Genomic DNA, 15,636 nt, shown 5'->3' with positions numbered 1-15,636 from the left:
AGAACACATCTTTTACCCTCCTACTCATCCTCTCACCATTCTGGAGAACACAGTGTCTGGCCATCAGGAATGAATGAGGAAGGCCACATTATATTCTTAATAACTCACTTGGAAATGAATCAAACACAATTTATTTATCAAACCAAAGAAAACATTTAAATGGGCAGATTCCTCAAAATTGAGGATTGATTTTTAGGATGAATCTTCTAGAGTTATCCAAATTAGCTACTTGTCTTTCTTAGAAATAAATCTGTTACTAATGCTTCCTTAGCCAACCAGCTGCAAAATCCACACACTATTCTTTGAAAGACCAGCAGAGAAAATGAATACTTCCTGGGGCATATGGGAGAGGGATCTAAAAATCCCAACTACTGAGGTGATATAGGATGGACTAGGATCTCTCTTTTTTAATGACAAAGCAAGACAAAAGGAGAGGGAGAGGGTAGGTAACTTAGCTTGACTTATAAAAATATTCATTGAAATCATTTACATACTATTTGCCTAATTATGGCAAAGCATTAGGGATTATTCACATCATTAAATACGTCAGGTTAAATTATTTGATTGTAACACACACCTCCTGTTTATAGTCTATCAGTGTTCCTACTTTGTTGCTTATATTGTTGGTTATCTGCTCACAGGTTTTAATATAAGATGAAGGAACAGTGCTGGCCTAGGAACTGGTGGACAATGTACCTTGTACAGTTAGAGGCAAAGGCAATAGCAATGAATATGACCAGTAGCTTCACTGTCTATTGAGCCAGTTTGTAAAATCTTGGGGAAGGATGGTGTCAGCAGAGCTGTCTCCCAAGGTATCATACAGAGAACTTTTTACAGAGACTAGGTGTCTTTGGACACATAGTTACAATTTAGTTTCTGATCCTCATTGTATTGAAACCCATGAAAAATGTCACCCCATCATTTCTTTGATAACATGGTCCCAGTGTTTCATCCAAATTTTTTCGTTTTCTTCTTTTACTTTTACACACAACCAATCACTTTGGATCTTCAGTGAACATTCAACAAAGTTTTAGACTTGCCATTTTTGACTTGGAACTCCTGATCATTTCTATCTGTGTCTCAAGTGTGTCACATTTATGAAACCCAGGTTTCTCATCAGCACTCAGTCTTATGTTTTCCACTTATTTTTCATATAAGAATAAAATGCAATAAAATATTTCAATATTGCACAAAGAGTGATATGCATACAAAGATGGTAACAGCATTGGCTGATAGTAGGTTTTGCCATGTTGTTGATTTAAATACTTATTAATCAGAGAATGTAAAAAAATCTAATTTTGACATCCAAAAGGGGGCTTAGGGGTACTGAATATAAAAATGTATAGCTTTTATCAAAATCAAATGTGCCTAAGATAGAGACTATCTATAAATAACAGTGAGGATAACTGTACCAACATTATATTTCTTGTTCTCCTTTCATCTCACATTACCTGATTTCTCCCAAATAAGTGACAAGGGGAGTAAAGGGGCCACCGTAAAATGGCTGCCGGGCGCCAGGCATTATGGTAGGTAATTTGCACAAATATTCTCTTAATGGCCAGGGCCAATAGTGTATTTAAAGTCAGAAAAGAAAAAAAAAAAAACTTGCAAACAGAAAAACCCAAGACCCCAGAAGCTATTAATTTCAATAAGTCCTTGTTTGCCAGACTGAGGAATGAAATGGAAAAATAATTTTTAATCATTAGAAAATGACTTAATAAAGCTACTCAAATAGATCTTTGATAGTGTGGCTTTTATATATTTGTGTGGGATGGAGAATAATTTCATAGAATACCACCAGGTTTCTGATCATTTTTAAAGAAATAGATCTGATACTAATTTGACTGTATGTTTAAGCATCAGGTTAAGAACCAGTGCTTTAAAGGTAGATTTATGTGCTAGGGACTCAAAATTAATGATACCTTTAAGGCTCTACAATCTCTGCACAGATTTCCTAAGCCTAGTGGTAATAACACGTATATAAGGAAATAGATAACGATTTCTATTGTAGGGACCCCTCAGCAGAGTGAAAGTCAAGGAGCCTCCTCTCTCCTGTGGCCAGAACTAAGATCTATCAAGTGAGGTCCCCGGCATCCCAAGCTTCTGGTTCCCAACCACTTTTTAAATGTTCCTTGACAGCATCACTGTTTTGAAAGCATACTGAATTATAAATGCCCCAAATACTTAATAGTCCCATACCTGGGAGATGTGGAAGAAGGAAACTTCTGGAAGGCCAATAGTCAGTCACTGACCGAATTTCTACATGGGCATATCTAAGGGAGAGCTTGGCTATTTGGAGATGGGAAGTGGTGACCTAGAATCAGCGGGTTCTGATTCTAGACCCACCTCTTCTTCTAACCAGGTGAATACTCTTGGTTCTTCTCTGAAAGCTCAGAGTTGCCTTCTGTATAAGAGGAGTTAAAACTAGTCCCTCTTTAAAGTCTTTTTGAGTCTGTTGTATGTGACCAGCCCTGGCATTTAAACACCCTCCTGAATCTACAGAAAAGTTGAAGAATTATTTAAAAATTAGGACATACCTTCTTACTTGAATACTGTAAGTCTTAAATCATAACCACTTCTAGAAATTAGGTTGGACTAGCAAATAACCAAGGCCTAGTGTAAGTGCATTTCAGTAAAATCACTTGTAAAATACATTTCTAAGCAATCTCTTTTGGCTTCTGACATGCCAAATTAGAGGTAAGTATTCTAATTAAGTCTTCATCCTCTTGGCAAACAAGGATATGGATCAATAAACCTGGTGATAGTGAATGAAGTTCTTCATTTTTCACTTCTTTGTGCCTTAATAATATCTTCTTCAAGGAACGCCCAAACCAGCAGGGCTACAACAATACCAGCAATGAGAGTGGGTCTTAAGGTCTGCAGTCACACCGTGAAACTCAACATGAAGACTTCGTTGACAGGCAGAAAACTGCAAGTCCCAAAGTCCCAAAGTAGGCAGGTTTTAGGAGGTGGAATCAACGACCTCTGGGTGGAACTGGTGGAGGAGGGTGGAAAGTCTCCCTCGTCGGGGGCCTGAAATGAAAGATAAAGCAACTATTTTAAAACGAATTTGATGAACTAGTTCTTAGACATCACTTGCTGCAAACTTGGTATACTATGCGAATCACATGCTCTTCAATTAATGAAACTACACACATACGGACCTCTGAGTGGCACACATGCTAAGCTGTGACTTGCAATCCTAGCTGCACATCGGAAGTGCCAGTGGAGCTTTGAAAAAATACCAACTCCCAGGCTCGATCCCAGACCTTTCCCCTCATAATCTCTAGAGGATAGGGCTCAAGCATGACAACTTTCGTGTCCCTATTTAAAACAGTTGTATTAACCATGCCTTTGTTTTCTGAGGCTTTGATATCTGGGGCCTCACTGATCCTTGGAGGGACTGCCCCTCCCCGGATAAACTAACTCCTAGAGATAGCAAACCACCTGCCGGTGAGCACGCTTTCATATGCAAACTAACCAATCTAGAGTCCGTACCCCAGCCACCTCCTTCACTGGGGCTCTCACATTCGGGGCTACTATCCCGTTGCACTGATCACCCCAGGGCCTGGTGCCAGACAACTAGAGACAGCCCTTTGCCCCAAAGCCTGCTTGAAATTATTCAAGCTAGCCAATCCTAAATCTGCCTAGTCTACCTCACTTGTTCCTTCCTGCAGGAACCACAATAAATGCTCTTGCCCATGTTTCTCCCCGCCCCACCCCCACTCTCCTGACTAAACCCAGTGCTTCCCCGTGTGCCGCATCCCAGCATAATGTACCCCTCCTCTTGGGATCCATGAGTATAACAAGTTATCTATTCAATGGCAGTCGTCTCCTGATTTGTTGACCTTGCCATACTTAAATAACAATAAAACCTCTATTTTAAAGCTCTAGTGATTCAAATATGCAGACAGGCAGGGAGATACACTGTAGTAGGGAGATCCCTTAAGAGAGGACTTAGTTTCTGAAGCTGGCTTCTCACTAACTACTTCCACCTAAGATCACTAAGTGTGTTACCCCAACTCCACGTTAGCTTTCCTAGAAGTGCCCTTCCACATTAGATGTTTGGGTTTTTCAACAGTCATAAATGACACTCCAGATAGACTCAGGTGAGTGTATTTACAGAGAGGTTCAACGATTACTGATGGTATTTCCAAGTGTGTGCTATAAAACCAATATTTAATTCTCTTGGAAGCCAGTCAATAAGTCAAGAAAGAGAGCTCTGTCAGGTGCTGTAATTGAACTGAGCTGCCTAGGAATTGCGTACTTGAGGACTGAATGAATCAGTGAGTAAATATTTACCAAATGTCTCTTGATTGCAAGTTTTGCGTAGGCCAAGGAAATAATATAAGAGGTGGGAAAAGAGGTATGCCATCTCAGGAACAGAGAGGGAGGCAGAAGTAGAAAAGAGTAACAACAGTCATCCTCAGGAGGTCCTGCTGTGGCCCTTGGGAGTAGATGACTTTCTGTGGTTGTCTCTTTATACAGAGAAAACAAAAGGACAATCTCCTTCCATCTCCCTGACCTGCCCTACGAACAGTGGGCTTATAGGAGAAAGCTGAAGGACAGTGAGGGGATACCACTTACTACCTGAGCTTCCTCCTTTCCTTCCTTCTTCCCTTCCTTCCTCTCAACAAACGTTTATCTACTCTGCATCTACTCCTGGGTGTGGGATAGAAGAGCAAGTAAAATGGACATGGATTCCACCCTCAAGGTGCAAGAATATCATGGGTGAGACAGACAATAGGGAAAATCATAACACTGCACCGAATGTTTTGATCGGGGACGTTCAGAACCTGTGAGAACACATGGCAGAGGCGTTTATTCATGTGTCTGGAGGGCAAGTTCAACTTCTCTAAGCCTGTTTCTCATCTGCCAAACAGAGGTGAAGATACCTACATTGGAGTATTGCTTGAGGCTTGGCGATGACAGTTTGAAAGTGGGTAGCAGAGTTTCTGGCTTAGAATATGCATTCAAGAGGTAAAGCTAATAATTTTACTATTATGATAAAAATCTCTTCTTAGATCTTTCCCCATGCACGTGAAACTTACATCTTATCTTCCATCACAAAGATAGTTGTGATTTCCTCCTCTTCTGCTGCCCCTCTCTGAAGCTGGGGTGGGTCTACTAGCAAACCATCTTCATATTTTATTCTGATGAACAATCCTACCAAGGATTGGAAGCCTCATCTCAGGGAAATGGACTTGTGATTTTAGACATATCTGAACCATGGAAGTAAAGGGTAATAAATCAGAATTAAGGGGTGGTCTGTGAGGAGACAGCCTCTCCATGACACTGGGAAGCTGGAGTTGGAGACAGGACTGTCCAGTCCAGAGACACCTGGGCACTGGCTGCTTTCTCCTTCCTGTTGAAGGTGAGGTCTTGCTGATGGTAAGCCTGGTTCAAGAATCCAGCAATCCTAACACTGGTTAACATTCTTTTAAAGCAATCCTGTTATTTTGATGGTATGCTTTTGTACGGTCACAATGTTGTTAAAAATATGTTTACGTTTTCCCACTAGTTTGTAAATAGCTGCAGGCCCAAGTCCCTTACTCTCTAACCCCTCCGGCCCCTCCTCGGGACTCCACAGATCTCTTTACAAGCCAGCATCTAAACGACTAACTCCTGGTACTCCAGGAGGCCTTTAGAAGTGTGTTCTGATTCCATGGTACTAGGCTATGCCTTAAAGGGGAGTGCGTAGATTATCAGTGACTGGCAAATCACTAGTAAATAGGCAAAATATATTAAAAAAAAAAAAGGGGGCTACGGCTTAGCAAGATTTTGGCTTCCCCCCCACCCCAATTGTTAAGACTTTACCTATGAAGAATGTCGTAATCAGCTGCCTACTCTATAGGGACTACTGTACCTGCACGGGGAACACCTTGCTAAGATATAATGCATCTGCTCCTGTTTGTGTCACCATCTGCCTTCTGTAACTTTGAAGAATATTGGGAACTTACAACAGGTGAGAATGTGAAGCTTCTTTCCACTAATCTGTAACCCAGCCGGCACTGGGGTTGGTGACTTGATGGCTAGCCTATTTAGAGATAGGTAGTCCAACCCAAGCAGTTCCAGTAGATCCATCCACCCATTCATTCACTTGCATGATACTTACTAAGTTCCTAGTATGTGTCAAGTAGCTAACTCCATGCTGGGCTGGGAGGGTAGAAAAACTTTTTTTCAATCAAAAACATTCTCTATTCTTGCAAGGTTCTCTATCTACTTGAGGAGACACATATGTAAACAAGGGCCACAATATGGAATGAATTACAATAGAGGTATTCGGGGAAACACAGGAAAGTTCACTTTACATAGGAACATCAAGGAAGGCTTCACAGAAGAGGTGATGTTTGGACTGAGTCCTAAAGGATGCATAGGAATTTTCTAAGCAGAGATTGGAAGCATGTAAGAAGATAGCATTCCAGGCAAAAGAAGGAACAGATTGGGCAAAGACAGTATATAATGGTACAGCTCACTAGGAATTCTTAAGGGGTTGAACATGGGTCCATATAGGAGAAGGATGAGACTTAGGGCCACAGCGTGCTGGAAAAAATACAGAATTAAATGTAAGGCTTTTATGCCAGGAAGTGACATCATCAGCTATTTCTGTTCTTAGAAAGTGCACTCTGGGACAGTGTGGAGGAGGGACTGACTGGAGGCAGGGAGGTAAATGTAAGCCTACAAGGATGAACTTAGGCACTGGCAGATGGGGAGGAGGGGGTGGATGTGAGCGCTGAAAGGGCAGCAGAATGAACAGAGCTTGAGGAGCTGTGAGGGAGCCAGGAGTGGAGGACGACTCCGGGTGAGGGGCTTGGGGAAGTGTCGTGTCTCAGGCTGGGAAATCATGAGGAGAAAGCAGTGTAGGGCAGAGGATGGCAAAGGGGATGATGAGTTTCATTCTACCTAGGCTATGTTTGAGATCTCTGTGGGACATCTGGTCAAGTCCCCAGTGAACAGTAGGAAATAGAAGGCCAAGATAGAGATGGAGATGGAGATTTGGAGTCTACTGGCAATTCGAGTTCACAGAGTGAGGAGAGCAAGGGGCCAGCACTAGAGAGAGGGATGAGCAGGATGAAGACTGCACCCACCAGTGCTGTTTGAGAGAGAGGAGGGTTCGGGAGAACATGAGTGGGGAAGAGTTGCCAATTCCCAGATCTGGAAGTGGAGTGGAGACCACCCAGGTCAGCCTCCCCTCCTGTCTGTCAGTGGGTCAGGCGTTCAGGAAAAGAGGCCATTTTATTCTTCACTCAAACATCTCCTCATTTTATTATGAAAATTACGTACATACTTACAAATCACTTGCATGTTTGCCAATCTTCACACCCAAAATGCACCTAAACCCCAGATTCCTATCAATTATAGATTTCTTTGCAAATACCATTTCTTTAGTAAAATGCATTTTCCTCCCTCTCTCTTCCCATCTTCATCAAAATATGCTTCCAGACTCCCTCAAACAATTTCATCTGCCATCTCCCTTTACATATTAACTGCATCCCAGCTTCCAGACTTTAATTTCTGGAACCCATTTCCCTGGTTGTTCTCTCTTCTGCTGACAAAATCCCACAGAGTCTTTGTAGCTATAGATTCAAACTTGACTCTTTTTAATCCTGCTATGATTGGATATCTGCCTCCAAAGTCTTTACCTTCAGAAATAAAAGATCTGAGATCTTGGATCTCCCCCCCCCCCCGCCTCCATGACACCTCCACCTCCTTGGAGAGGTGTAATAAAATACCTAAAAGACTGGACCCTGGAGTCAGGCTCACCTAGGTCTGCCACACAGAGTAAGTCTTAATCAAGTCTCAAGCCCCAGTTTTGACATCTGCAAAATGGGATAACACTAAATATCTACCTTTTAGAGTTTCAAAGAGAATTAAATGAGATAATGCATTTAGTGTGTTTAACCGAATACCTGACACATAGTAAGTGGTCAATAAATATTAGCATTTATTACCATAATTGCTCTCCATAAACACCCCTCCCCAGTCACTATCTATATAATAATTTTCAAGCAACAGAACATTGCAGAAATGCAGGAGATTGGACTAGATTATCACTAAGGTTCCTTCTAGGGCTAATGTTCTACTATGTGACCTCTAGTCTACACCAGGGAAACATGCCCGGTGAATGTGATGCAGCTTGGGGCTGTGGGAGGTTTGTGTAGCAAGTGTCACTATGTGACTGTTTCTGGGAGCACATGGAAAAGTGGCGAATAGCAAGGGGAGAAATAGGAAAGATCCTCAGCGCAGAGTCAGCTGCTTTTTCCAGAAAAGCAGAAGAAAAGCCTCCTTGCACTTTCTCAACAAATTCCACTGATGAGGTTCATCTGAGTTAAAAGTTTCAAAATGCAAAATAAAATCCTGGTTGGAAAAAAAATCTTCCTGCTTTTAAAATCACCCCCCGCCAACATCGCATTTTAGGTATCAAAGATTTAAACTCCTAAAGCAAGCCTAGGCTTTTATTCCCAAAGGCTCCTTTCTACATTAGCAGACACATAAGCTAGCTTTGACCACCTTTTCTGTGACCCAACAAGATCTTGATAAGATTCCTGCCAGAGGCCCAAGCACTATTGTAAACAAAGACAGACATCAGAGCCCCATGAATCAGTCACACTGTTCGGTGTAACACCCATCTCCAAACCTCCATAGGCTCATCCTTCTGAATAAACTATCACTCAGACTGTTGAGTTCTTACTCTGGGCTGAAAACTCAATCCTTACAACTCCGTGAGGAAGTTCTGTTATCTCTCCATTTTACAGACAAGGAAATTGAGGCACATGGAAGGTAAATAATTCATCCAAGTTCACAAGTGGCTACCAGAGACTTATCCCCAGGTAGTGTGTCCCTGGGTAGCTTCCCACCTGTGTTTTCATTCCCAGTGCCTTCTTATCTCCTGGTCCCCAAAAGGCACTGTCCCCATAATACAGTCAAGGAATTAGTTACTTAAGAGCTGAATTCTAACCAAACAGATGAAAATTATGCAAGAAGTTGATGTTTACTAATGTGTTTTGCTGAGGAAATACTGTGTTTGTTATTTAGAATCTGTGCAACTGAGTGAAGTCTGACTTAAAGTGATGGAGAATCCATTCTGAAACGTGTCCAAAGTATGCATTTCAGGTAGTTTAGCCCTGCACTCATTCTTAGGTCATCTTAGATGTCAGCAGATCCTACTCTCCCTCTGGAACTCAGAGAGTGAGTTAAGAATCCATCAGCTTCAACGTTACCTCTGTGAGGCAGCTCGTGGTGGCACCCTGGGAGGCCTCTCAAGGGGCACGGTGGGTGCGTTGTCCACTTGTGGGGGGCCTGGACTACGGCTTCTGGTAACCTCAGGGACTTCATTATCCTACAGCAAAAAGAGGAGAAAGAGAGGTGAAAATTACGTTAAGCTACCAGCAGAGCTGGACACTGCTATCCCACAAGCTCAGACCTCCTTCAGCTTTGGCTGAAGGTTATTTACTAAGTGATAGTCAACCCAGCAATACCAGGGCAGTTTCCACTGACTTTGATTCCGAGTCACTGAGGAGACAATCTGGCCCAAATTATCATTAATGATCTGAACGCTCCTTCCTGGCTACTCAAAGCGAGGTCTCTGGGCCGTCAACATCAGCATGACCAGGGAGCATGAGAGAAACGCTCCTCCCCAGATCCGCTCCATCAGAACCTGCATTTCAACAAGATCCCAGGTAATTCTTGTGCATATTCAAATTTGAGAAGCACTGCTCTGTACAACCAGATACAGCGGAAGAAATTTTATTTTTAAACGAAAGTCCCTGTTTGAGGACGACAGAATCATGAGTGACCCTCAGTTACAGAGTAGTCCAAGCTGTACACTGGAGGGGCAGCCCATGCCTAGGGCCCTATGTCACGGAGTCTCCTTGGTTGGCAGTGACCCATATGACCCTTTCCACTGGTTCCAGCCACTGGTCACTGGATCAGGATAGACACCCTGACTCAAACTGGGCCTCAGCCTAAGGCAGCAACGTACTCTCTGCTCCAAGGCCTTGTGGCTCTCAGGGGACTGTTTGCCCCTATACATGTGGAAAAGCAGAAAAGGCCAGTGCACAGGGAGAGAAAAAAGCAGATGTGCAAAAGGAAGAGTGTGTGGCCCCAGGAAATACACGGAACAGCGGCTTTGGCTCCGGCATGCCTCACCGCTCTGACCCAGGCCCAGAAAGGTGATCACTGACCCCAATTCCCTGATATTCATCCAGTTCCTCCTCACAGAGTCCCCTTTTGGCTTAACCTTTCCTCTCTCCCTCCCTCCCCCCTTCTGTCAGTCCTTCCTTCCCTTCTCTTTATTGAGGTGAAATTCACATAAAATGAAATTAACCATTTTAAAGTGAACATCTAGCACATTCACATTACTGTGCAACCACCATCTCTATCTAGTCCCCAGACATTTTCATGACCCTAGAAGGAAACACGGTACCCATTAAGCAGTTTCTCCCCATTTCCCCTCCCCCCAGCCCTGGGACCCACCCATCTGCACCCTGTCTCTGTGGATCTACCTATTCTGGACATTTCCTATAAATGGGATCCTACAACATGTAACCTCTAGTGTCTGACTTCTTTCACCTGGATTTCTAGTTCCCGCAGTGAAAACGACCCCTAGGACAAGACACATGGGGGTGGGGCCCCGGCTCTCACCTCGTTGTCCCCCTCCATCCCGCTGCTCACACTGAGGAGGCTCCGGGTGCTGGATCGGTTACTCGCGCTGCCTAAAGGGTGCAAACAAAATCAGCCGGACTGTGGATTCTCTCCAGCTACATTACAACACAGAACTCTAGCTAAGTGTCTATACCACTTCTCCTCTCTGCCAAGACCCACCTGAAAGATGAGCCGCCTGCCCCCTGCTTCCTCTGACACCTGCCACCATTTCTGAACTTGTCAGAATTCTCTAAATTGCCTCAAGGCGGGAAGGGGTTGAATACACATTATCACCTGCATTATGTAAGGGGAGGTGTTTTCTGCCTAGTCTAGACTTCCCATGTGGTTGTGATATGATTTAGGTCTGTTTCAACAGATAATAGCGGCAGAGGGAAAAGCCGGGATCTACTCCCATTTTGTCACTGACTGGCTGTGGGAATTTGGGCAAAAATCTTACACTTTCTGGGTTACAAGTACTCCATTAATAAAGTAAAGAGGGAGAATAGTTCAGAGGTTCTTGACCAAAACCCATGGATGGGCAAAACTGTGTGTGTGTGTGTGTGTGTGTGTGTGTGTGTGTGTGTGTGTGTACACATGAACATGCATTTTTCTAGGAAGCACGTCCAGAGTATACATCAGGTTTGCAAAGCAGTTTGTGATACAGAAAAGATTAAGAACCCCTGGATTAGACTACCTTCCCGTTCCTACATCCATTTGGGGATCCTCTGCCTGACATTTAAGGAGACGTGAGTCCTGAAATTCAGCTTATCTCTTGCTCTTTTATTTCTCTCCTAGCTGTTTTGATAACACTAAAAATGTATGAAAGAAGGGAAACTTGATCTATTTGGCTTGTGAAGCCGGAGTGTCTGAAGTCAGCTACCACCGCCCTGGATCCGGAAACAAAGCCCCAGCTCCTGCCTGCCCATCAGTGTGTATTGTCTGCTGCAATCAGACTCCTATTCAAGCTTTCAAGCCAAAAGGAAGACATTTCCTAATTAGATCCTCAACTTGCCTATAAAGTTGGAATTCTCAAATCTGAGCCCACTGTTTTCTAATGTTTCTGACATTGTCCCTTTTCCTTCCCCTTATCACAGTTGAAGCAAAAAGAATAGTAGGTGAGAGTCTCGGTCCTGGATCCAGTCTGCCTGAGTTCAATCCCAGCGCCACCATTTATTAGCTATTTAACATAGAGGGAGGCACTAAGCCTCCAGTTTTCTCCTTGATAAATAGAGGTGATAGCAGCTATACCATAGAATGGCTGTGAGAATCAAATCAGAGAATCTGTGGAGGGGGCTTAACACATAGTCCAAATGCTAAACAAGTGTTAACTACTATTATGATTAAGCTTTATCATTTATAAAAGTGATAGAGTGATAATTATCACACAATCTGGCCTCAAGGGATATTTGTGTATAGGATCTTTGACCCCCTGAAAAAAGGAGAACTTCACAGGCTAAATGTCCCCATTTCTTACATCTCCCAAGCCCAAATCAGGCTCCAGTTAAGATCTTCTGAGCTCATAATAGAGCATGTTTCCAAAGCCCAAAGGCACCCGCCGGAGTTCAGCGGTGAAGGTACTGGGGGTCACCTGCTTACTTGCAGTGCTGGAGGTACTGTCTGTTTTCCAGTCTCCTCGTCTTAGCTCTGTCCTTGGAGGGAAGACACTTTTCCTGGGGCCACTCTCATAGACTCCAAAGTCCACTTTCCCAGGCAGGTGCTGCGAGTGCCGGATTGGGACTGTGATCTCCAAGTCTAGAATTAGAGAGAAAAGGGATAAGCTTTAAGGCATCGGATGCCATTTACCCAACTGCTGGGCTGCTCCTTCTCCGCCTGCCTCCTTCACCTGAACCTGGAGGGTGCCTGGAGGGGAGGGGAGGGGAGGGGAGAGGAGAGGAGGAGCAGAAGCAGATCGGGGAGGGGGTGGGGATCCTGCTCAACAGCACTGAAGCTCCACAGAATCCTGCATGGCCATCACTGACAGAAGATTGGGGTGAAGGAATGTGGAAAAGGGCAGAGAAATGCTTTCCCAGCAGGCAGCGGAAAGAAGGTGCAGTTAGGGAAATGCTTAGCACCCCAGCTCTGCCACTCTCTGGCTGTGGAGCCTGAGTCAGTCAGTCAAGCCCTCTGAATTACTTCCCCTTCTCAAGAGGGGTGATAAGCCCCATTGTCTGTAATAATAAGTTATCCTGTGCATCACGCAGAGCTCTAAAAGCTTCCATATTTTTAGCTCCTTGAATCCTCCCAACACCCATGAAATAAATACTATTGTCATCATTCCCAACAGAAACAAAGGTACAGAGATGTGAAGTAGCATGTCCCCATGTCCACATCGCACAACTGGTTAGTGGGCCAGCTGGGATTTGAACCCAGGCTCCAAAGTCCAGGCTCTTACCCGCTACTCAGACTGCTTCTCAATCCCTTCATAAATGACAGATGATGCTGTCACAACTGACAGCAATGACCCAGACAGTTCAGGAAAGGAGGTCCATCAGACCCATGAAAGATTTTGTGACTTGCAAGTCTGGCCAGTGGTTTAAGGCCACACAGACACAGAAAGACGGATTCTGCTTCTGCCTCTTCACTGGCTTAGCCTTGCCCAGTGGTTGGTCTTTCTTCCTCCCTAGATTTCTACCCCAGATGCTACGAGGCAGGGCCTCTGGGAAGAGGTAGAAGCTCAGGTGTACTTGGGGGGACGTGTGCTCTTATTTTTGAGGAGCCACTTCCTCCATCACCTCCCCTTGCGCTCGGGTGCAGCAGGAAGCTCAGGGAGCGCAGCGGCAAGGTGGCTCCGCTTGCCAAAGCCAGAACCCTGCCAAGGAGGGCGAATGGGTGAACTAGAACAGAATGAAAGAGCAAGTGTGAGGGCAGGGCAGATCGAGTGCACAGAGAATTTTAAAAGGATGGACTGTTGGTTTGCACGGGCTCTAGCTTTCCTGGTTTTAGATACTCTAGTTCCAAGGGTGGTGGCTGTTCCAAGTACTAACACAGCTCTCCAGGTCTCTGTCTAACAGAGGTCTTTTTCGTGTCCAACACAGATCTTTTACACATTCTTGGGCTCTCTTGGTTACAACTGAGCAGTGGAAACACCTGCCCAAGTTTGGAAGTACTCGGACAGAGACTAGCCGGTGTCCCGCACGTGGGTGTGAGCCCAAAGTGTTTCAGAGCCCAAACAGGTGACACACTCCTCACCTCACCCCCAGCTTTGACCTAGCTGTTTAACAGCAACCTTTGAAAGGGAGGTTCCCGCCTGCTTAATTCACTTCAATGAGGCAATTTTTGACTCTCCACTAGTTTGAGAAGGAAGGAAAGTAAAATACACAGGGAAAAAAGTTGGAAGTCGAACATTCAAAAAATCAAGTAGATCCAGTGTAAGTGTCCATAAAATCCTGATATTCTTTGGATAGAGGAACAGTGCCAGGAAGAATAATTACCATCGTTCTATCGTGTAGCACTTTTCCCAAAGTGCACTCACATGTGTGGTTATCCCTCCTTTGAACTTGGCTTCTCCGTTAAGCAGGTGAGTCACGTGTAACCACAGATGAGGAAACTGAGGCACAGAGTGGTTAAAAGTCCTGGCTCATGAAGTGATCAGTGACAAAGCAGGGATCAGAACCCAGGTTTCCTGGGACCCAGCCTGCTCCTCCTGGTCCTGCCCTGCACTGGTCACAGACATGTCCAGAACACAAACACTGATATTTTTCTCTTTGGGGCCGGGGTGTTCAGCAAGTCACGAGTCAGGCCAGCCCTGCTGATTTCCTACAGTGTCAGCTCTCTGCACTACCCCAGGGAGAGCAAAACAACTCCTAGGGCTGAAGAAAGACTGGCAAGTTATTACAAACAGACTCTTACTTTTTAATCGTCCTTGTTCTTTTAACTCAAATTAAAGAAAAATACTCATTGTTTTTCTTTTCTAAGGCAAATGAGGTTTCCAAATGAATAGAGTCAGTCCTTGAGTAGAGTGGTCGCCATTCCTGGAAAAGGTCCTTCAGCAGAAACGCCATTCATCAACCCTCATTTTCCTATAGGTCAATGTTATCCTGTGTCAATCGCTTTCAAATGTTTTGTGTGTGTGTGTGTGTGAAGCAGAATTCTTTCCTCTAGAGAAAACAGCAGCTCAATGTGGAAAACGGATTTTTTTTAAGGGAGCTGCAATGGTTGCAGTAGAATAAGTGGACCCAAACCCTGTTCCAATCCATCCTCGACTCACCCCCCTCCCCGTTCCTACCCTTCCCCCACAAGCACGGATGCAGCAGCACTGGGCCCATCTGTGTGAAAATCCCTGGAACAGGCAATTACAAGCTAGAATGTTACTAAATATATAATCGAATTTTATGCAATTATCTAGTATATCACATTTACTCAACCTTCATTAACGATGCCTTCTCTTTGGCTCTGATGCCCTTGGGCCTCACCATGCAGTACAGGGTCCAACTTCCAACTGCTCGAGCTTTTTCTGGTAGCCAGATTACAGCACTCCTTCCCTGGCAGGCCTCAACCCAAGACATAGGAGCTGGCGTCTAAATGTCCCTTGGGAGGGATAACTCTTCCAGGGTATTCTCCATCAACTCCCAGCATCTCTGGGGAGATGAAGTGCTACTGCACGCTGCTGGCTGCCTTCCCTTCCTCTCTCACTTCCCCACCCTCTGCTGGGCTCCCTGGGAAATCCCACATCAGTGACTTGCCCTCAAATCCTTGTCAGGGAAGAAACAGACAGTATTCACGGCTGCACAATATTGTGAAGGTACTTACTGCTACCAACTTGTACACTGAGGTGCAAAGGGTCGATTTTGCGTAATGTATATTTTACCACAATAGAAAACAGAAATGAAGGGAGACTCTTGGTGCTGCTGGATAGAGCATTCTCCCCATGTGGACTGCTTGTGGTCCCCAGCCATTCTTGTTCAGTGTCAAATCAGACAGTTTAATCTTTTACTAGTTAGGACGTTAGTAAAAGTCCCTTGTGTAAAAAGTAAAAAATACTTAACCCTTCCT

General features: G+C 44.4%; 1 protein-coding gene across 1 annotated transcript in view; it reads right to left on the bottom strand.

The window, feature by feature from the left end:
* Positions 1 to 115: 115 nt before the first annotated feature.
* The window catches only part of PIK3AP1 (phosphoinositide-3-kinase adaptor protein 1), a 105,257-nt gene continuing 89,736 nt past the window's right edge, over positions 116 to 15,636 (bottom strand). The window contains 4 exon segments of the mRNA XM_006174409.3: positions 116 to 3,033; positions 9,222 to 9,340; positions 10,645 to 10,715; positions 12,241 to 12,396. Of these exon segments, the coding sequence (XP_006174471.2) occupies positions 2,976 to 3,033; positions 9,222 to 9,340; positions 10,645 to 10,715; positions 12,241 to 12,396 (404 nt within the window). The 3' untranslated portion in view covers positions 116 to 2,975.

The sequence above is a fragment of the Camelus ferus genome, chromosome 11 (assembly GCF_009834535.1).
Source record: "Camelus ferus isolate YT-003-E chromosome 11, BCGSAC_Cfer_1.0, whole genome shotgun sequence".
Taxonomy (NCBI): domain Eukaryota; kingdom Metazoa; phylum Chordata; class Mammalia; order Artiodactyla; family Camelidae; genus Camelus; species Camelus ferus.
Note: the sequence above shows the minus strand (reverse complement) of the source record. Positions and strands in the feature narration are given on the sequence as shown.